At 39.9% G+C, this 24,447-nt stretch overlaps 1 protein-coding gene across 1 annotated transcript in view; it reads left to right on the top strand.

The window, feature by feature from the left end:
• The first annotated feature begins 12,807 nt into the window (after positions 1–12,807).
• Positions 12,808–24,447, top strand: part of GMDS (GDP-mannose 4,6-dehydratase) — a 2,292,844-nt gene continuing 2,281,204 nt past the window's right edge. Inside the window, exon 1 of the mRNA XM_044065162.1 lies at positions 12,808–13,087. Coding sequence (XP_043921097.1) covers positions 12,995–13,087 — 93 coding nt within the window. The 5' untranslated portion in view covers positions 12,808–12,994. The remainder of the gene's footprint in view (positions 13,088–24,447) is intronic.

Genomic DNA, 24,447 nt, shown 5'->3' with positions numbered 1-24,447 from the left:
CATTCTAATCAACAAAGCATAATCAAAAAAAACCCACAAAAAACATAAATTTCATATCATATAAACATGACCAATATACTTTAGACACATTAACAGTTGATGTAGTAGATGCATTAAACAATACAAAGCTACCATAAAATTACGACTATTGACTTATACTTGACAGATCCACAAACCAAACAAAACCATCATATTATTACCTGATTAACAGTTGAAATCCACAATAGTAATATAAGCATTGTTTGATGCATTTAAACATGTGGTGACTATACGGTATATTCATACTGCATGTAAGGGGTATACCATACTTACAGTTATATATCCCTAAGCTGGGAATAAATAGCGCTAACTTTAAATTAACTAAAGTTATAGGAACATTGTTACAGCTATGACAAGGGAACCTGGGTAATATGTAAATTCATGTCTGTGACATCCCTAAGCTGAGGGAAAACAGAAAACTGATTATTATCCCAAAGTCTTACTGTTAGGTTTCATCCTCTATGCACTTAGTTTTTGCCGCACGTCATCAATGGTTTACAATCAGAAGTACAAATGATACTCAATCAAAACACAGGATCTAGACGTGGGAACACTGAAATACACAACACTGATCAGGAACAACCCTGAAATAACATTGTATTGCAAAACACCCTACCTGTGTAGACACAGAAACAAACCCTAATATGGGTCCTATGGGGGGGTAGGCAAGTCTGGGATTCGATATTGTGGGTTTTGAGACTTGGTGTATTACAGTATTCATATCTCGAGATCCTGTGCTTCAAAGGAGCATCACTTGGAATTTTTATAGTAAACCATCAGCAGCAAATCTTATTGGATTGCTTCCCATAACCTGCATCACAACATGCAGCACAGTCAGAGGAGCATAGCTGCTGTACTTACTACCAGAAGTCATGCAATAGTGGTAACTGCGCACATCTAACACCCACAATGTAAATGCATCAGCAAAATACTATGACTAGTACTACTAAGCAACTTGCAATGCACACAAAAGTGCATCAAAACCATCACTTTACTCAACTGACTCCAAACACTTGTAAAGAAACTGCAATACAGTACACATACAAACAAAAAGAGACTCATTATTTTTACGTATCGGTGATATTATCTGCACATGTGATTGCTAAAACTGTTTTTGTAAATATAATACATATTGATTATATTTTTCCTCTGTAATCATATAACTTTCGCTATAAGTATGCAACAAGAACTCGTGGATCATTGGGTAATATGCTAATCATAACTATTTTTTTTAAACTATGGAAATGCACAGACTTAGATAAATACACCATTGGAAGATAAATGGGATAATCACAGAACAAAACCAATGGAGTAACACACTGGCTGAAGTAGAAACATATTTATTACCAAACAAATAAAACTTATTTGCCAAATAAATAAAACTTGGTAAGCACTTTCACTACTGCTTCATCAGACCATAGACACAGTGAGAATGAGCCAATGCAATATATACATAGTTCAAATACCCTTAAGCCAATCACATGTTAAACAGCTAAAGAGCTTATAAAAATAAAGAGATAGAGCATATAATTATATAAAATAGGCATAAAACAGCAATAAATACATATAAAAAATACATATGAAATAATGAGTACATATCAAAAATCAAAATAAAAATAAAAAGTAAAAAAATATAAAAATGTGAAATGAAGCAAGGTCAACTCCTAAGGCTACGTCCCTTTAGTATAGGTCTAAGTGGAACTTTTTCATTAAGTCCACTATCTTGGTCAGCCCTTAGTTTTATCATCCATTTGACCTGATTGGTCAAAGTACAGACAACGCACGTAAAACATGCGCACTTGATAATGAACGGCTGTGGTTGTGTCTTCTTAATTGTCGCCATTTTGTGTTGCCACTTATGTCTCCTAAGTCTTCAATTAACCCCCCCCCCCCGACAAGATGAGTGCAAAAAGAAAGATCTATTCGTCGAGTATAAGAAAGGAATCATGGAGGACTCCCAGGGAAAGAATCTGATGGCTTTCTGCAAAGAGAAGAAGTTGGATCTCCGAATGTTCCAAAAAGGGTGTGCAGCATACAATAACCTCAGTCAACAGGCCAACGAGGGAAATGCTAAGAAGTGCAAGTGTGGATCAGGTCGGCAACCATTATTTCCTAAGTTGGAAGACATCATCTGTGAATGAATTGCTAACAGGAGAGCAAAGGCTTTGGTTGTGCGCAGGGCTGATATTCGAGCATTTGCCCTTGCAATGGTGCCACAGTTAGAAATATCCCCAGAAGAATTCAAAGCATCACAGCATTAGCTGGATGGCTTCCTTCAGCTATATGAACTGTCTCTAAGAGGATCAACAACACTGTTCAAGCTGGAAGATACTGAAGTCATTAAACATGCACTTGCATTCAAGTCCTTTGTTGATGGCATCGACTTTTCTAAATACCAGCTCTCCAACATGATTCCTATGGATGAAACTGCAGTGTTTATGGGCCAAGGATCTAAAACAACAATTGATCAGAGGGGTGCCTTGTCAATCTACATCCCCTCCACTGGTTACAAAAGCGCACGTGTTACATGTATTTTGGCAATTCGTCTAGGTGGAAAGAAAACCCCACCTCTAATCATTAGTAAGGACAAGAAAGATAAGATTGAACGTGTTTCAGGTATTTACATTCTTGAAACCGAAAAAGCCTAGTGCACACAAGCAGTTATAAGGAAGTGGGTTGATGTAATGTTGCATTTTGTTTTGCGAGGTGGTGAAAGAGGTCTGCTAGTCTGGGATTCAGCCAGCACTCACTGCGCTAAAGACATGAAGAAATTGCTTGCACGGAGAAGAATAGAACAAATAATGATTCCCGCAGGAATGACTCCCTATCTCCAGACTCTTGATATTGCAATAAACAAGCCACTCAAGGACCATTTGGGTATGGAACTCAATGACTACATTGAAAATAGAATGGAGAGAAATCAGCATGGAAACTTTGTGAAGCCTAGCCTACAAGAGGTTGTGACTTGGGTGAAAAATTCATTAAAATCACTGACAGCTGTGTTGCCAATGCACTACGAGCAGGCTACGTGGACCAGCAGTGCTAATTTAAGGAGAGATCTATTGTTAGGCATGACAGAGTGGGGCCAATGGTTCTACAGGAAATGGAGCTGCAAGAAATTCAGGCCAGAATTTGGGGGTCGGAGACTTACGACAATGTTCCAGAAGAAGATGACATGACTGTATTTGAATAACGTTTCCGTTATTGGGGCAACTTTGGTATAATAGCCCTGTGTTTCTGTTGCTTAGTCTAACACTCTGCTTGTGCTGTGCTGATGAGGTCATAACAGGGCTGACATATGCATATCCACAGCTAGTGGTGTTTGACTTTATTGGCCTGAAATTGTCCATTAAACCGATGAAACAAGTTATGGGCATTCAGAATCACCAATTAGCTGAAACACCTAATGTTCATAAGGATCATTTGCATATATCCCATGTGCCTCTGATACAAGAGGTTTGGGAGGTCACTCAGTGGACGGTCTAGCTTTGCTGGAGTTTTCATTTTGTTTTTACTGTTTAGTTATTGGGGCAACAGAATGTATTGCTTCTGCTTTCAGCTGCCAGCATGCTCTTGTCAGTTTTTTTTACTTTATTGTATTAAGGTAACATTTCATTATCAAGGGGTAATTACACAGTAAGGCCACTAGTTCCCAGACTTCATTTTTATGACTTTCCATCATTCTTCTCTTACAGTTTGGGTAAAGAATAAAGAAAGCATTACCACTCAAAAAGTGGCAGTTATTCACCTGTTTTATTCCCCTCCTCCAATACACATATATTGAGATTTTTCTGCAGTTTCTGTTAAGCATGAAATATTGCACTGTGAAAGCTAAGGTGCAGATATTATGAAGTTGAAATGTTTGTTGCACTGTTTATGTAGAATTCTCACACAACTGTTAACACATTACCTAGAACTGTTGTCCAATAACAGAAAAGTACCAAATAAATGTCAATTTGTGCACATGAATAAATGTCACTTTTTGTACATGAATAAATGTCAATTTGTATACATGAATAAATGAATAAATGTAGATTGTTGTACGGGGTGGATAAGGCATCCCCTAATAATAAGCCCTAATTTGTATTTTGGCAGGGGAAAAAGTATAAGACCCGGTCTTATTTTCGAGGAAATACGGTAGTATAATGTCACTATCATCCAACATCTCCTTCACAGAGCGATAATACTCATATCTATCCATCACAATAATGGAACCACCCTTATCAGCTGGTCTAATAGCTATGCTTTTATCATCACATAAAGATCTCAGAGCCAGTTTTTCCATAGGGGTCAGATTATTGTTATAGCCAACCCTATTGCTACTAAAAGCTTCATGCAAATTATTCTCAGTTAGATTAGCAAAAGCTTCCAGGAGGGGATGTGAGACAAGCATATATAAACTAGGTTTCTTAAATACATCAACATTCGAAGCATTATCTTCACTGCTGCCAAACTGCAACTTGAGTGGGACATTTCTTACAAACATTTTAATATCCAATACATTATCAGTTAATTCACCATGTTGTGTCGGTATAAATGAGAGACCCTTTCCCAGCACACTCAGCTCATGCTGAGCAAGGGATCTCTTTGACAGGTTCAACACATTCATGTTGTCGTACTTTTCCACATCTTTCTCAGTGATTGATTTATGCCTTGTTCTGTTGATAATTTCCTTTTTGCCCTCCCCCTGCTCTGTGACCACTCCCTGCTGGTCCGCTGTGTCTTGGCAATGGGTAAAGGGAATTGGATAGAACCACTGCTGGACCCGGCATTCCTGCCATCCAAGCCATTATTCATACTGCTAGGAATTTTCCTTCGCACATCATTCCCTAGAACCAAAGTAATTGCCGCTTGGAGACCATTCACACAATTCTTATCTTCAGAGACAGTCATAGCTGAACAATTGCCAGTGGAGTTTGTATCAGCATTAGTCTCAGAATCCCAGTTTAGGGTAGTATTGTAATGGTTTGAGGGATTACTGGGTAAAGATGCAGTGCTATTATTAATGGGTTGCCCCATCAAATCAGTGTCCATGGTCTGATGAAGCAGTAGTGAAAGTGCTTACCAAGTTTTATTTATTTGGCAACTAAGTTTTATTTATTTGGCAACTAAGTTTTATTTGTTTGGCAATGAGCTGAGTGTGCTGGGAAAGGGTCTCTCATTTATACCGACACAACATGGCGAATTAACTGATAATGTACTGGACATTAAAATGTCTGTAATAAATGTCTCACTCAAGTTGCAGTTTGGTAGCAGTGAAGATAATGTTACAAATGTTGATGTATTTAAGAAACCTAGTTTATACATGCCTGTCTCACATCCCCTCCTGGAAGCCTTTGCTAAGTTAACTGAGAATGATTTGCATGAAGCTTTTAGTAGCAATAGGGCTGACTATAACAATAATCTGACCCCTATGGAAAAACTGGCTCTGAGATCTTTATGTGATGATAACAGCATAGCTATTAGACCAGCTGATAAGGGTGGTTCCATTATTGTGATGGGTAGACATGAGTATTATCACTCTGTGAAGGAGATGTTAAATGATAGTGAACATTATACTATTGTCACTAGGAATGATCTAAATCGCTTCAAGTGGGTTATTGATAATACTCTATTGGAATGTTTGAATGATAAAAGAATTAACCATGAGTTGTTTAATTATTTCCTGGTTAATGAACCCTTGATCCCTGCTATACAAGGTCAACCTAAGGTTCATAAGGATAGACTTAGACCACCAATGAGGCCCATAGTGGCTGGTAGAGGATGGGTCACTGAGCCTTTCTCCATATTTGTGGAGAAACATTTGTAGCCCATACTGAATAAGAATGAGATAGTGCTCAAGGATTCTAAACAATTCCTTGGGAATTTATTTGATTTTATTAAAACACAACCACAGGATTTGAGATACTTTTTGGTAACCATGGATGTGCAGTCCCTCTTCACAATGATCCCTAATGGTGTTGTGCTGGCCTTTGCTGAGAGGTATTTGAGTAAACACAGTGACTATGACCAAAGTTTACTTGAGTTACTATATATAAGCATGAAGCTAGTCCTTGAGAATAATGCTTTTGTTTTTGATGGAACATATTATTAACAAAAGGATGATGTAGCTATGGGCACTTCTAGTGCCAATAGCTACACCAGTATGGTTATGGCACTCTGGGAAGAAGAATATGTTTTTCCAACATCCACCTTTTGACAGTATGTTCCCTTCTACCATAGATTTGTGGATGACTTGTTTTTCATTTGGACAGCTGGGGCTGATGAATTGATTAACTTCCATCACGATTTGAACTCAACCATCAGTTTCATCAAATTTTCCTTGGTATATTCGATGACACAGATTGGATTCTTAGACATAGTGTTGAACATACAGGAGGATGGCTCATTAGGTACAGGGATTTACCATAAACCATGCTACAGGAATTCCCTATTACATAGATGTAGCATGCACCTCCCACGTCTTCAGGAATATAATAAAAAGGGCAGGGTCTGCGAGCCTCAAGATTGAATGGAACTGATGATGGCTTTACATCAGAGCTTAATCAGCTTAGGGATAGACTGAGGGACACAGGATATGAGGAAGGGGAGGTCAATAGGGTGCTGGATACCATTCCTCCTCTCAGGCCCAGTATAGTGAAATCATATTTTTCAGAACAGCACAGGGACGTGAATGTTTCACTTGTCCTGTCTACTAGATCCAAGAACATCTGTCTCCCTTGGGTATACAACAGATACTAGTATGACAATGGACATCATTAGGAGACACTGGGGTTTGCTGACCACTGATCCTGATATTAGGAGGTTAATAGGAGATACACCAAGATTCCTGTATAAGAATAAAAAGAATCTGAAGAGGATGCTGTGCTATCTGGATAACAATAGATTTGATGACAATAGGTTAAGAGGGAGCACGATACCCTGTGGCAAATGTAACTTTTGTAGTTTCATAGACAGTAGTGGTATCTTTAACCATCTTGATAATGGGCATAGGTACAAGTTTAGTGTAAGTGCAACTGCATGACGTTACATGTTGTTTACTTAGCCTACTGTAGGTACTGCAAAGCATTCTATGTCAGGAAACCGATGACTTTGAGAGACAGGATCAGGGAGCACCTTTACAATATACGATGTGCCTCCATGAACAATGCATTTTCTAAGCATGTGATTAGCACTAATGATAGTCATACTTTCAGGTTTATGGTTATTGATAGAATCTTTCCCACTACTATAGGTTGTGACATCAGGAACCTAACTGAAACCAGAGAGGTCAAATGGATGATAAAACTAATGGCTGACCAAAGTATTGGACTTAATGAAAAAGTTCCACTTAGATCTATACTAAAGGGTTGTAGCCTTAGGAGTTGACCCTGCTTCATTTCACATTTTTATATTTTTTATTTTTATTTTCATTTTTGATATGTACTCATTATTTCATATGTATTTTTTATATGTATTGATTGCTGTTTTATGTCTATTTTATATAATTATATGCTCTATCTCTTTATTTTTATAAGCTCTTTAGCTGTTAACGTGTGATTGGCTTAAGGGTATTTCAACTATGTATATATTGCAGTGGCTCATTCTCTCTGTGTCTATGGTCTGATGAAGCAGTAGTGAAAGTGCTTACCAAGTTTTATTTATTTGGCAAATAAGTTTTATTTGTTTGGTAATAAATATGTTTCTACTAAAGCCAGTGTGTTACTCTGTTGGTTTTGTTCTGTGATTATCCAGTTTTTTTTTTTTTGTTTGTTTTTTTATTTTACCAACATGATAAATCATTTTTATAATAGTATGAGATACTGATTAGTACAGCTACTAGTACTGCTTAGGAGTAGTTTGTTAACATATTGTTACAGTTCACTTGTGTGCACTGCTTGTCAGAACATTCTGGCTGGCTGGCAGGCAAGTCGTCTGTCATACCCCCAAGTGAATCTTATTATGAGGAGTGTTCTTCATGCCGAGTCTTAAAAAGTTCATGTAACTTAAAGTTCCACATTGAAAGGGTCTGTCACACATTTTATGTTTAGAATTGTTTAACTGATATCCATGGTAAATAATACTGAACCACATTACTTATTCAAAAGAACTTTTTAAAAGTGTAATTATGTTATTAGTAAACTGTTTGTAAGTGTTCTACATTTATTTAATTTGTTCTACATTATGAGAAATAGTGTTTCACATTTTGAACTTGGAAGGCTGAGAGCTATGTCCTCTGTACCACATCTAAAATGAAAACTCTTAACTGACAGGCCGTGCCCTCTGGTAGGAACTTTGTGCTGCTAGACTTGGACCCTGCAGCAGTCCCAGGTTTGATTCCCACAGCCTCAGTTTGTCTATTGTACAACTGATCAAGTCACTTAACCAGACAATGCCCCCAGATCACCTCTGAAAAAGGACTGTGTACCTTTTGGGCTTAACCAGTTAACAATTTTTTGCATGCTTTGTACCCAGTAAGGCCTTTGAGAAAATGTTTGTCTTTACTGGAGTGAGGCTTGATTTAGACATTTCAGGGAGAGCCTCATATGGGTTACGTAATGCATGCTATATAACTGATACCTCTGAATGTACTCCGCTGAGGTTGAACTAACTAATCATCTAGACAAAGTAAATATGAATCTCTTGGATCCTGTGGTGTGCAAGCACTGGAGCTAAACAGTTTGTGACCACCCCTGGGCACAATGGACACAACAAAAAGGAAAGCAGGTGAATTGAAGATGGTTATTTCCTCTCTTGAATCTCAGACATCCCATGTGGTCTCTGTCAATTGGGATACACAGGTATGCAGCCTTCAAATCCAGGGTAAATAAATGAACCTTTGGAAAAGGGCTACACACAGTAATCCCAGGGTTACCATCCTGAATCTGGTGACACTCAAAAATGTATTCAACATAGATAAGTCTACTACTGGCCTCCAAGAGCCATTATTTTAGGGACTAGAAGTATTCTGAAATAAAAGTTTTTCTACTTTTCCCCCAGTGAGACTTTCTCTCTCTATTGCCCCACAGTGTAGATTCATAGGTTAGTACTAGGCTAACTGCCCTTATGGGCCATTTTCAGCCTAGCCAATTACCTCATGTGGGAATCAAACCCTGCACCTTATGTTTGTAAGGTAAACACCTTAACCATTATGCCAACCAGATGTGTGACAGAACAGGCTGTACTTGTTGCGAGTGATCCTGTGTGATGGGATGCTTTCTCATGAAGGGTGGAAATGCCTTAAATTCTATCTTGCAGCCACAGGCTGTAATTTCACTTGTCTGACAGAGCCAGTATTCCTTGAAACGGTAGATCCTGCCTCCCAGTAAGTGAAATGAGGAGTACCAGAAGAATGGGACTGTGTAAGAGGAGGAGGAGACTCAGAGTATAATAAGTATTGTCAATGTCCATCCTTGGAAAGAGGAGAGTTGCTTATCCTCCCCTGCCTTGCTTTTTACCCCTGCCTCTGCCACTTGCCTAAACATTATTCTTCTTCACAGCCCTCTTTTGTTTAAAGTCACTGTCTTTTGACTGTTTTCCACTGAAGGACTACTATTTAGTAGGATAGTTCCTACTGTACTTCACAAATGAGATGGAATAACCGATTGACTCCATTGTTTTCCCATTCCTTTCCAATCTTTTAAAAAATATGGTAAGGGAGCAAACCATGAATTTTTACCAAAAGGAATATTGAATAACTGCTCATTAACATTTTCTGGCAGAGGTTAAATCTTCATCCTGGCATTTCTAACTATTCCTTTTATGCCATTCTGTTGCAGGCATCAGTAGCATCATAGTCACAGCTGATGGCATGCTTTCCCATTTAAATACCTCCTGAGTTAATCAACAGATTGTGGCTCTCGTGGTCTCATTTGCTATTTCTATTACAATGTGTTCTGTTTGAGAATCCCCCACCATAAATAATAATGTGAATCTAACAGTTTATTTTCCTAAATGCTTCAATAGGATATTGTTCACAGAATTCTTTTGAGAATAGCCTAATATTCTGCTTTATTTGTAATTTGGGAGAGTGTTGAATTTTGAAGCCAGTACAGAACCTCTGCAGTGTGTCTATCGTCTGATTTTAGTACAGGTACTTACTAGTGTTCTGCATGCTGTAGAACATATTGCTTTATTTGGGATCTGGAGGTTGGAATTCTATTTTTTAGGGTCACCATATGAATGGCATCTTCAGAAGCTTAGAATAATAAGATGACAATCAGAGCTATTTGTTCCTCTATACCTAGCAAATACAAGTAATATTTTTGGCCTCCAAAACCGTCAGACTACATTTAAAGTATTTTCTCATCATATTAAACATTTCTGCAAAGGAATTGTCTTCTGGAGGGAAGTTAATGACATGGACTCCTTATTATCAGTATCATAACTAAGGAGTGAAGTGATATGTATGGAATATGCCAGTTTCTCCTCATTCAGCGCTAATTCTGACTAAACCAGAGGAAGGGGAAGTGAGTCCTAAAGTGGAAGGTAGGGCTAGTTTGAGGGCTAATTGTGTGCCATATAGCCACATACATCTTGGCTATTTTCTTCTTCTCAGAGATGGAAGAATCCAGTGTTGGCAGGGCCAATATCTAAGACTCGGATGTCGGATTTGCAGAAGGAAAGATAAAGGCCATTCCCCATGGGAAGGAATATTCCCTGAAACCTGCAAAATCGTAATGGTCTCCAGGATTTCTTATACAAATACTAAAGGTCTATCCTGTGAAAAAGTGTTTTACACTGAAAATCATACAGTCATGAAATATCTTTGGATGGAAACCAGATGAATCCCTCTTCCCAAAACAAAAGAATAAATGAATACACAAGACTGCAAATGGTAATTTGTAGGCAGAATGTCTTCCACTAGCATACATCTTATTAAACATTTGTTGGATTGTCATGGTTCTGCTACACATGCTGATACAATTTTTCAATCTGTAAAATGCAGACAGCCAATTTAACACATTATTTCAACTGATCACCTTCTGTGGCAAGAAATAACTGAAAATGGTGTAAACTGTTCCCCTTTTAGCCTTGCATGGGATAGGGGAGAAGTATGCTCTGGGGATGTTCAAAAAGCTCTTGAAGTCAGAATTGAAGGGCAGATGTCTTGTGTTAAATTTCAACAGATCAGCAATCATGGTGTTGATGTAATTCTTACAAATAGAAGTCTACACAGATAAAAAGAGGTCATGAGTGAACCCTGGGGGGGGCTGAGGTAGGGATCTAAGCTCCTAAACAAACTTGGCAGACCTCAGCAATTCCACACCATAAAGATCTCAGGTCTCAGTACCATTTGCTTCTTTGATAGATTAAAAGCCTTGCCCTTTTTCAGTGTCTTATAAAATCCTAAGGGGTGATGTCTGAATAAACTTCTGTGCTATGAATGACCCAGCAATTTTTGAACTCCTTCACCTAAACAGAATATGTGGTAAAGCAAACACCAGCTCTGCAGACCTAAAGCTGTACTTCCACATCAGCAAGACCAAATGGCACAACAGGTACTAAACCCAATGTAATCCCAGTTTGTAGGACAAGCTGCCTTTGCATATCAAGTGGAATACTTTCTTAACAGCCATTGTCGGCAGTCTGGGCAACTTGATGGGTGATTGCAAATGTTCACCTGGGATGTATGAGTAAAACCTACTTAATGACGGGCAAGTCTTAGTCTTTTTTTTAATCAGTGCGATGTAATGTGTTTAAGCTTCTTGAGTCTCTTTAGTATTAACTATATTAAGAACCTATGAGATCTTATCAATCCAGCCAAGTAAGTGAATGCTTTTCTTATTCATCAGCAAAGGACCGGCACAGGAACACAGCTTAAATCGTTGTTGCTCATCACTTGAACAACATTAACAATAAAATAGTTGGTACCATACTAGAAGCAGCTGCAATGCCCACATTTTTTTAATTGTTGTAATAATCACTGAGTGATTTCACAGAAAAATCACGTATTTTATGAAGGATAAAGCAAAAACTTCTGGACATCCCATAACACGCGAGTGATTGTTGAAAAATATCCTAAAAACGTGGAGAGCTCAGTTTTATGATCAGGTTAAACGGAAATGTTATGCAGATGAAACGATAAGATCTTAAAAATATGCAACTCCAGTAATGACCATTACAGGTGGTTCAACACCTCGGAGAAATCATGATCCAAAAAGAGTGAATTTCAGTTCTCGGCCGAAGTCTGCCTCCAGTTTATCAACTTGTGATAAAACAATGCTTATAATGAACAGCAAAACTTTAAATAACTCCACACTTTTTATCAAATTAAGTAATTCAACTTTCTGACTAGAGTGAACAAGTTTCTCAAGACGTCCTCTGAATCAGGATCATTTGTCATGCGTGAGTTCCATACCGCGCTCAACCTCTTAGTGCAATAAATCTTAACAAAGCTTAAAATAATGGGGGGGGGGGGGGGTCTGAAACTCAAATGCATGTCATTATTTAGTAACTTCAATCATTAAGGATTTGTTAGCAAACCACAAATTTTATGAGGAACAGACCAAAATATGAGGCAAAAATACGGACACTCTGCAAAGTATTTCAGAACATTGTCTACTGATTGTGAGGTACAATATTACGGTCATGGAAATCAAAACTTCTCTGATTACCAAGCAATGTCAATTGCAGCTGCAAGCATGCCAAAAAGGATGCGATCCCGGACATGCAAAAATGGCCAGTGTACGCCTCCTGGCCAGAAGTGGCGCAGTAACAACTTTTAGCCTTCGGTGTAGGATACAATCTAGCTACCAGCGAGTGCACAATTGTCAGGGTGTATTCTGCCTGTTAGATTCTGGTTGGCTAAGGAGCGGTCGTTTTCAATCTGTTTCTAGCCGGCTTCACTGGTTTATAGCGTTGCAATACGGAAATAATCCTCAGACCCAGGTGCTGCACCTTTGAATCAGGTATTCGTCCACAAACAAAAGCTGCCCAGTAACAGCGCATCATAATTACAGTAAAAAAGTGAAATATGGCACAAGCAGGACCAGTCGTTACCTCTAGTAGCAGCCCTGAACACAATAAGAAGCGGAGAGTAGCTCTCATCACGGGCATAACTGGACAGGTAAGATGACTAGATACCCACGCAGGTACACGTAGCCAGGTGTAGCAGGTAACTGCACACTGGGATAAGATGCACCTGCTTTGCAGTTCACTGTATGTTATTGGCACTAACTAGAATGTCTTTTTAGATGTGGTATATTGTATTGATGTACCAGCTATACTGACTTAACTTTCTTAACATTATTTGTGTAAATAAATGTGATCGGGTGTTCTTTCTCACCAGGTTGAAAAGCAGATGAATGTCAAGTAGAGTGTCATCGTCTGAACAAGTTTTGCATTACTTACTCGGGTTATAAGAAGGTAGCGATTAGATTCGTAGAGACACATGAATTACTATTTATACAAGTGTTATTATTTCCTTAAAAGTTGAACGTGTGTCAAGTGTAGCAGGTGGGTTTTGGCGCTTTTGTATTTTTGTTGCATCCATCCATAACCCCTTTTCCCGTTTTTGCACATGGGGTCAGACTTGTGTCACTTCAACAGTGACAATCATGTAGAGCCAAGGTTTTCTCCGCCGGGTGGATAGCCTGCCGCGGTAGCTCATCCGTACCACACACTGGCACGCACACATTCGCACCTAGGGTAAATATAGAGTGTCGAAACCACCTGTTACGTGTCTGTTATGATTCATTAAATTTTGCTTTATAGCACACATTTTGTCGTCCTGGGAGTTTTTAGGTTGCAATGTCTCACTGCAATGATTTTAGCACAGCAACTAAATTAAAACAAACAAAAAAGTATTCAAAGGTCGTCAGTCCAGGATAATGTGTGTAAAGCTGTAAAATGAAAACATTGCTGCTTATACTCACAGATTACTTTTGTCATAATGGAAATTGTCAACTAACTGAAGGGAAAGGCAAAGTATGCTGACTATAGAGGCAGTTCTGCTAAACTGATACAACATTTATAAGAATGAGTCATGCCAGAAATTTAAAGACCCCCCCCCCCCAACATACACACACACACAGCCAACTGCTTTGAAAAAATATATATATAAAAATATATTTTTATAGTGTGCTGGAAAAAATATTTGCAGCTCTCATTAAATAAGAGTCAGGACGTCTAACTGTTTAGACACATCTGGACCTTTCATAACTAAAAGAAATGCAGAGAAACTATTTATTTTAGATGGCTTTGAACTTTTCATAGTTTAGAGAATCTGAAAATAACTGATTGCATTTATTTGTATACATACAATAAGAGGTTAAGGCCGGTTAAAAATGTCTAGGGAAAACAGTCATCACTGTGCAACAAGAATGGAAAATCTGCACTGCGATCTCTGAGTAGTAGATTCTGCTATGTTTCACCTTCTCTCCCAAACAGCAGTACCAACACAGAACATTTTATTATTATTTTATGCTGTGACATTTGCGGATGCTGTGGATGTCTGTTTTAGACCCATTTTATATTGTGCTCTTCTGGTGTTTCTGGAATGCCTTCTGAATAAGTGAGCACCTGCAATCTTACTTGGTGGCTGGTAAACTTTTGCTGCTGATCATGGCTGCCCATGGTGGCTAAAGGCGGTCCATTTCTACTGTCCTCCTAGGAGCTGTATAATACGATCATAGGAAGTTACTAGGCTATTGGCCCTGAGGTCCTTATAAGTCTAGCCAAGAGTTTAGCCCATCATCACCAAATTCCAGAGTGATTGACACTTGGCTAATATAATGTCTGAATTTAGCTGCTTCATTAGGCTAACGGCAATTTCTTTCAAGGCCAGTTTTCCTTCCACTCCTTTGCACTGCCTTCATTGTTTAGCTGTTTAGTTTTGGATGTTTGACTGCCTAGTTATGGGTCTCCACACCCAGCATCTGCTTGTGTCACATTTTACTTTTGTTAAAGTTAGAAACCCAATTAAAGCCCATATTTTATACAAATTAGTAATTTTAGCTCTGAGCAGCTTCACTGCTGCCCCTTATCTGACTTTGTCAGTGGGACAGTTTATATTTTATTTTATTTTGCAGCGTGATACTGTGGTAAATCTCTGATGCATATTGATATTGTTACCAGTGCTTTAACCTGAGTTGCACTTTGCCTGTCTGCATCATTAATGTGCGCTGATGGCAGCTATGTGGTGCAGATTTTAAAATCTTTATATTTCTCTACATTATAGTTTGATCTTATACTAACATAATCAGCTTTAATGAGCTTCATTGCTTGTGAAGTCAGAAAGCCATTACAATGTTTATTAAAGCAGTTGTACTGTTATCTCAGTGATGCTTTTAGTCCTTCAGTCCTATAATATGTAGTTTAATGAATTATGTAATTGTCTTATGAACACAGTATATGCTGCAGCTGTTGTCCCATTCCATCTTGTCATAATGAGGGATGGGAGGGAAAGACCATTTGTCAGAAGGTACATTTTTAATTTATAATGCCTTCCCAAATTGAATAATATTTCACCTCTCTCTCTCTCTCATATATATATATATATATAAAATAATTCATCTGTCTCTCTCTGTATGTAGATGGGCTGTCACTGTTCCAAGGTGATGAACTATGATCCTGACTACATTGTTTCACAGTTGCATTTTATATTTGTTTATTAACAGCATACACTCACTAAAGACAAATACAATTGTCATGGAAGACCTGAGAGCGGTAGTCTACTTACATGACTTGTTCTAACTTGCATACTATGCAAGTGGAGACTGATTGAGTCAAACCCCAGAAATAAGGATGAAGTTCACTGACAAGAAATAGACTTGACCTTCTGTGATGTATAGACAGGTTTTAAAATGTATGGGCAAGTTTATGTATGAAGACAGTAGGCAATAGTTGATCTTATTTTTCATTATAAGGCCACGTTTTGCAGTAATCACTTTGGTGCCACTAACTCTAATTTAGCCAACTTGAGTATCCAGTCTTAATAGAAATCAGGAAGCCTTTCAAATTTCATGGTTGATGGACACTAGTATCAGAGCTATGTTTGGTTAAAAACAGGAATTGACAAAAAGTTAAATGCTGTTGAGATGAAAATGAAATTATCAGTTGTAATTTTCAGAGGGATACTTTAAAATATGTTAATTTCTACAGACAAATTACAGCCTGGTATAAAATAATTTTCTCCAGGCATTGCAGTCTTGACATTTCCTTTATCAATAGGACGTTGTCTGATTGTGAACAGTTCAGTGTGGGAAATCTGCTCTACCTATGGTGAGGGAAACGTTTGGGGAAAAAAACAGTTCTTGTGAAATCTCTCTGAGTTTGTGGTAATCTGGTTGGTTTCTGATAACAAGTAACTGAAGTAATGGTGCACCAAAATAGGTCTATCTAATTTATATTGTATAAGGACATTTACAAGTAGATACTGCAGAAACTGAATTTTTCAGTCCCATAAAATTTATGAGGAAAACGTTCTAGTCCCAATGAACTGGCATTTGAAAACTTTGTGAAAAAGATCTAAGTCATTCCAAAGTTGAAGTGATTTTTCCAAATAAAATGTCTACTTCCTGTAGTGTACACAGCTTCAGGTGATTAAAGTACAAATGAGCGTAGTTAAGAAAACCATTACAGTGTCATTGTGACTGTTCGCTTGCAGTTTTTTTGCATTTTTATTTATTGATTTTGAATGAAATAAAATTTCTTGAAGGCGGTACCCATTTGAGCACACTTGGTTTGAGTAAGTATGAAAAACAATTACACATAGACAGTACTACTGTACACATAGAAAATAAATATAAACAGATCTAGGTTGGGGTTGCATGACTGTAAACCTCCCACTTTTTTGATGAAACCTCTCTATTTGTTTTCCATCTTCTGATTTTCATCAGATTTTTATCTGATGTAGCAGAACTGAGTCACTGTTATGATTCTAGCCTTATGCAGACTTGGATTTGTCAGCATACATTCAGAAAGTCATTTACCATAGTTCAGCAGTTTGCAATAAAGGGCTGAAATGTGAAACCTGTCCTTTATGCAGACTGTTTGACATTTACTGAGATGTTGACTTGTTGCAGATTTGGTGAGTGTATTTCACTCCTAGTTTTGTGGATGCATCACTGAATTTGTCAACTTTTCCATTTATTTAAATTGTGAGCTAAAATACCTTCCCTTTTTATCTCCTGTACCATGTTGTGTGCAATCCTGTTAACAAAATCTGGTTAATGTTATGGACCTGAGCTTGAACCTATTTTAAAATGTAAGTTTAGATTCACTGTGGGTCAGTTATGAAACAATTTTATTTTTCAAAATTTGTATTGAGAAAGGAGCAAAAGTAAATGTTGGTGTCACAAATGTTTTAAAATACAATTTTGAAGTTTTTCAGTAATTCTAGTTGCAGTGGCCTACCTTCCTTATTTTTTGTTTAAGGCATGTTTCAGATTTATATAGGTTCATAGGTAGGTACTAGGCTTTTGGCCCTAGGGCCTATATAAGCCTAGCCAAAAAGGTACCCTGGCTTTTGCCATCCAAGAAAATTATTTTCCCATGCTACTATCAAGCAGAGCCACAGAAGTGAATCCTGGGGTGAATTTCCTATTTCCCATCCAGCTATCAAGATTTTTCTTGAAGAGTGCTAATGAGGAGCTTTGTTTGGTATAGATAAGTAGTTTGTTCCAGAGTATGGGGAGTCCCTGGGACAGGAATCTATCCCTCCAGCATTTATTGTGGTGACCAGGTTTAGGTCCCTAGATTGGGATTTCTTTAAGTGGAGCTTGTCCAACAGCTCTGGGTTTGACATAGTTTTGTATGTTAGGCAGAGATCGCCTCTGAGTAGGCAACATGTGATGGAATAAAGCTGGAGTTTTTTGAGACTGTCTGTGTAGGGCATCTGTTTGAGACCATTAATCATCTTTGTGAGGTATTTCTGCAGCCTTTCCAGTTGTTGTAGATGTCTTGTGAGGTACATACCAAAAGGGGCATTGTACTCTATAATGGGTCTAATAAGTGACGAATAGAAGGGAACAATGACCTCTTTATTTTCCTGGATGAGAAACCTTTGTGATGAGGTGTGCCACGTAGAAGGATTTCTTGACTACTGTGGCAATGTGATTATCAAAGGAGAGACTACTGTGCACCTGTGTCCCAAGGTCTCTTATCACACTTTTTCAGTGTTAAGTAGACTACCGTCTATGTGGTAGTTCATGGGTACAGAGTTTTTACCAAAGGGGATGACCATGCACTTTTTGGCATTGAGCTTGAGGCCATGATTTTGACACCAGGCATCTGTCTCAGTGAGGCCCTTTTGTAGGATGTCCACATCATTAGGCGTTTTGATTATGGCTCCTAGTTTGCAGTCATCTCAAACTTTGTTAGCCAAAGACCTTCTGTGTTAGCCTGTACTTCAGAGAAGTGGATACCAAACAGGAGAGGACCCAGGACTGAACCCTGTGGTACTCCACTTGTCACTGGTCTGAAGTCAGATTTGTAGTCTGCTACTTTCACAGTGTGGGTTCTGTCAGTGAGCCATTTGGCAACCCATCTTGTGACATAGGGATTTATACCTAGTTTAGTGTGTTTATCTATAATTCCAGAGTGTGAGATGGTGTCGAAAGCCTTGGCAAAATCTAGATAGACTGTGTGAACCACCTTACTCTCATCTACAGCTTTGGTGACCGCTTCAAAGAAGTCAGTCAGGTTTGGGAGACATGATCTGCCTTTTACAAACCCGAACTGGGTGGGGTCCAGAGTTTGGAGATTACCAATGTCTTTGTTTATAAGTTCCATGATGATACCTTCCATGGCCTTGCAGACCAGGGTCGTCAGGCTAATGGGGTGGTAGTTCCTGGGGTGGCTCCCCCTTTGTGGAGTGGGATGACCGTCGCTTTGTGCCATTCAGTGGGCACAAAGCCTGAGCTGAAGCTATGATTGAACATGGTACTTAGGTGGTGTGCCAGTTCATTTTGTAGTTCATGTGGAACTCAGCCTGGGATGTTGTCAGGTCCCATGAATGCTGTGTTCTTGGCTTTGGAGAGTGTTTGTTTTTTACCTGTGCAGCCATGATTACAGGAACTTTGCATTCTTCTGGTATAGAGATGGGTCCTTTTAGGGGGTGTGTGTGTGTGTGGGGGGGGGTAAAGTTAGCACTGAACCTATCTGCCAGGATTTTGGCAATATCAGTTGGTTCTGTATATTTAGTGCCATTGTGCTGTAACTCAGAGCAGATCTGAGTGCTGCCATTGAGATTCTTGACATAGCTATAGAATTCTTTGTGGTTGTCTTTAGAATGAGTGGCAATTTTGTTTTCGTAACTAGCTTTGGAGGATTTTATGAGGGATCTCAGCTTCTTACTGAGGCTTACCAGGGAGTTCCTCCAATCATGGGATTTTACTCTTTTTTTTTTGCAACAGTTTCTTTTTTCTGTTGTAGAGTTTGTTTATGGCAGGGGATCACCAAATGGGCTTCAATTTTTTAGTGAATAGCATCTTGGTTCTGTTAGGGATAGCACGATCCATGCACTTGTGTAACTGCTTATAAAGTGCATTTGTGTAGGATTCAGCAGTCCTACCTCTATTGTCCGTCTGCATGGGTGTCGCGAAATTTGCCACATCTGTCTTAAGAAGCGTGAAGTTGACTTTGGAGAAATCTTTTATGGTAATTTCCCTAGTGGGGGGTGGGGGTGGGATGTGGAAGTCTAGGGTGATCAGCTTGTGGTCTGATCTGACCATCGAGGAATTGACCTTTGTTGTGGAACACCGGTCACCCATGTTGGTAATGACCAGATCTAGCATATTGCTGCCTCTGGTGGGGGTGTGGATAAGGTGATCCAAGGCGTTGGAATTTATGAATTCCAGAAAACGTTGGGCAAAAGAGTTGGAACATGAGTAGTTTTCCCCGTTAATGGTGGGGTAGTTGAAATCGCCCATTATTAGGGTGTTGGGTTGTACCCTAATATTTTCCAGTGTATCAAGAAATAGGAGTGGGAATCCTGGGGCATGGTGGGGGATCTGTAGCAAGCTACAATTTGGATTGCGGTCTTGCCCAGAGTTAGTTTCACTTGGATAATGTTTGATGTATTTTGCTGAGCAACTAGCCTGGAGGTGTGAATATCCTTAATGAATATGGACACACCTCCACCTTTAGTGTTTCGGTCCAGGTTAGGTGGCTGAAAGGTGTGGTATGAATTATAGCCTAGTAATGCAGGGGTGCTCTCTGGAAGCTTGAACTAGGTCTCTGACACTGCACAGATGTCGATGTTCTCCATTTTAAGGAGTGCCTCGAGTGAGTGCATTTGAGGTTTAGACTTCTAGCATTGAGTAGCAGTACCCTCAGATTTTGCTTGTTTGTACCTGTTATGGTGGTGAATTTGTCATTTGAACCTTGCCTAAAAAAGGCACTATAGGGGTGGCAAGAGCCTTAGCCAGTATCTGGAATCCCAAGGGTGACCGGTGCAGGCCATCTCTGGCAAAGCTTCGTGGTCTGAGTGTCATGTCATCCCAGGCAGAGAGATACTGGATCCCCTTAGAATGACATCAGAAGCTTAGCTAACTGTTGAAGTCAGCCATTTTGTCCTTGTACTGTGGTATCATTCTGGGTGATGGCAGGATGCTACTCAGGGCTAGGGTCATACCTGCTTGGGCTACAAGATCAGAGAGCTCCTCCATGTCTCTTTTCATATAGTCCAGGGAGGTACGTCTCCAGTCATTCACAACAACATGGACAATGACAGAGTCATATTTGTACTTGTTGTGGAGTGACCTGAGTGCGTGCGTTATGTGGCGGATCCTGGCACCTGACAGGCAGCTGATAGTAACTTTCTCCTTGTTTAGTCTAGTGAGTGGAACATCAGTGTGCCTGACTATGGAGTCACCTATGACTAGAGTATTGGGTACGTTGTTATGCCTTATGGGCTGTGGTTGAGTGGCCCACTGAGTTTGTGGGCTATGTATCATTTGGGTTGTGTTGGGGGGGGGGGTGGAGGTTGCTTGTGTTTCTGCTTTGGAGGGCTCTGTTGCTTGGGCAGATTTTTATTGAGAGCCTCCGCGAATTTGTGTTTTGTGTTTCTGTGTGTGTGTTTTGGTGGTGTAGGTTTTGAGGGACTATGTGATGAGTGTGGTGTGGTGCAAGTGTTTACCTTCTCCTCTTGACTGTCTAGTCCAGTCTTGGGTGAAGAGAGCTTTGCTTCCAGTTTGGCTATGTAAGTGCATCTCTCATAGGTTGTAGTATTGGGTGGTAGGAGGAGAGGGTTGTCTGTGTACGTGAGGCAATTGGTATAGTATGAGTATGCAGCTCGGCAAGCTCTTGCCTGGTGCCCTGCAGAGTTCTACAGAAGCAGAGAGACAAAAGGGAGACTTTGGAATGATTAAGTATAATTTTCTGCAATTTCTTTGCTGCCTTTAACAAAGTCGTTTTTGTGTTTAAATTACCTGTTTAACTGTTTTAGGCTACCCATCTTTGCATTTAAAGTGTTTTTTTTATTCTTTCTGCTTTTATTTTCTGAAAAAAAAAAAAAAACAAAAAAAAAATACTTGTTTTCCCACCTTTCTAAGCTAGTATAGTCCAGTTTTCAGGTTCGTGCTGAATTCAGGGATGTGTTAAAAGTTTCTGTGTTTGCCCATACCTTACATGGATAGAAGGAAGTTTCTCTGTTCACTGTGAGAGAGGGAGCTTTGAGCAGCCTGTCTGTCCTTGGAGGAGTGGTTTCAGCCCAGAAATTAGTAGTTTATTGGCTCTTTTGGGCTAATTTCTGTCTCTTTCATTTCCCTGCTATAAAATCTGCATTTGCACGGTTTTGCCCGCCGGGCAGCTAGGGTATAACTATTCCCAGCTCTGCAAAGTCTACTCTTCAGTTTTTCCGTTGGAACTAGACAAACTTTCAACTTAAGCACTCAAACCATTTACTTCTCATCCCGGCACTTGCTCAAAACTCATAGCAAGCACTAATAAACCTTAGCATTAAACCCCCCCTGTACTGTAGAGTAGGACAAGGCTCTCTATTCAACCTTACCAGCCAGTCAGTAAAACAGTTCACTGTACCTATCCAGGCATGTCCAAAGGGCAATTTCAGGTTGTACTCTCCGGTCCAACTGGTGAATCTGGGCATTTTTGAGGCAATGTTACAATTGCCTCATGTACAGAGACAACCCTGTCATCCTTCCACCAAACACTAATACATATGAGAGATGCAGTTATACAGCCAAACTGGAGGTTAAGCTCTCTCAACCCAATACTGGACCAGGCAGTCAAGAGGAGAAGGGAATTACTTGCATCACACCACCAGTCTCACATAGACCTATGAAACCAGCACCAGCAAAAAAAACCCACATAAATACACGAAAACATACTTGGAGGCTCTAAATAAAAATCTGCAAAAGCAACAGAGACCTCCAATGCAGACATCCAAGCAACCTCCACCCCTCAACACAAACCATGAAACACATACTTCACAAAACCAGTGTGCCCATGCAATCACTGCCCTTAAGGCAAAATAACATACCCAATACACTAGTAATAGGTGACTCTATAGTCAGGCACACTGACGTCCCACTCACTAGGCTGAACAAGGAGAAGGTTACTGTTAGCTGCCTGTTGGGTGCCAGGATCCACCACATAACACAAGCACACGGGTCACTTCAGAACAAGTACAAATATGACTCTGTCATTGTCCATGTTGGTGTGACTGACCTGAGCCATACCTCCCTGGACTACATGAAAAGAGACATGGAGGAGCTCTCTGATCACGTAGCCCAGACCAGGAAAATTATCAATTTCAACAACTGGGTAAGCTTCTGGTGTCATTCAAAGGGGGTCCAGTGTCTGTCAGCCTGGGATGACATGCTCGACAAGCCATGCTACTTCGTTAGAGATGGCTTGCACCTGTCACCCTTAGGCTTTCGAATACCGGCCAAGGCTCTTGCCACCCCCATAGTGCCTTTTTTAGGCACAGCTCAAAAGACAAACCCACCGCCGTAAATAGCACAAGTAACAAAAAACTGAGGGTAATGCTACTCAATGCCAGAAGTCTAAACCTCAAAATGCACGCACTCAAGGCACTCCTCAGTAAAATCGATATATGTGCAGCAACAGAAACCTGGTTTAAGGCTTCAGGGAGCACCCCAGCACTACCAGGCTACAACTCATACCATACATTTCGGCTACAAAACCCAGACCGAAATACAAATGGTGAGTGAGTATCCATATTCATCAAGGATACCCACACCTCCAGGTTAGTGGCACAGCACAATGCTTCAGAGATCATCCATGTGCAACTAACAACGGGCAAAACTGCTATTCAAATTATAGCTTGCTACAGATCACCCACCATGTCCCAGGACCCCCACTCCGCATTCCTGGAAACACTGGGAAACATAAAGGTCCTACCAAACACCCTGATATTGGGTGATTTCAATTGCCCAAACATTAACTGGGAGAACTACTCAAGTACAAACTCCCTTGCCCAACATTTCCTAGAATTTATAAACTCAAACACCCTGGATCAACTGGTCAACACCCCCACCAGAGGTGACAACATATTGGACCTGGTCATCACCAGCATGGGTGCCTGGTGTTCCACACTGGACGTCAACCCCTCGTTGGTTAGATCTGACCATAAACTAATCACTCTGGATATCCACATTCCACCACCACCCCCGGTCAAAGAAACCACCGTGAAAAACTTTTCAAAAGCAAACTTCACGTTACTTAAGACAGAGGTGGGAAGTTTCAAAGCCCCCATGCTAAAGGATAATACTGTCCAAGCTGCAAAATCCTTTACTAATGAACTCTACGGACACCTACAAGAATGCATGGATCATGCTATCCCAAACAAAACCAAGACTCACTCCTTCAAGAAAAGGAAACCAGTCTGGTGGACCCCTGCCATAAACAAGCTATACAATAGAAGGAGGAAACGGGTACAGAAAAGAGAAAAAATCCCAAGAAGGGAAGACATCCCTGATCAGTATCGGCAAGAAACTACGTTCCCTCTTAAAATCCTCCAAGGCTAGCTTCGAAAGAAAATTTGACATGGACTCCAAAGATAGCTAAAGAATGCCTTGTGGTTATGTCAAGAATCTAAGTGGCAATTCTCAGATCTGCTCAGAGTTGGTGCAGAATGGCACAAAATACACTGAACCGACTGATATAGCCAACATCCTGGCAGACAGGTTCAGTGCAAACATCACCCCCCTCTCACCCCCAAAAGGGCCCATAACTATACCAGAAGAATGTAGTGCCCCTGAAATCACAGACACTCAGGTTAAAACAGCCTTCTCCAAAGCCAAAAACATAGCATAAATGGGACCAGACGGTGTCCCAGGTTGCGTCCTACACAAGCTCAAAGATGAACTAACCCTTCACCTAAACACACTGTTTAAACTCAGCCTCTCCACAGGCTATGTGCCCACAGAGTGGCACACAGCAACAGTTCTTCCGCTCCACAAAGGTGGAGCCACAACGGACCCCTGGGAGCTATCGTCCTAT

This window comes from Protopterus annectens, chromosome 3.part0, assembly GCF_019279795.1.
Source record: "Protopterus annectens isolate FY-2018-M chromosome 3.part0, PAN1.0, whole genome shotgun sequence".
Lineage (NCBI taxonomy): Eukaryota > Metazoa > Chordata > Ceratodontiformes > Protopteridae > Protopterus > Protopterus annectens.
The sequence above is the reverse complement of the archived record's forward strand: the minus strand, read 5'-3'. Positions and strand labels throughout refer to the sequence as shown.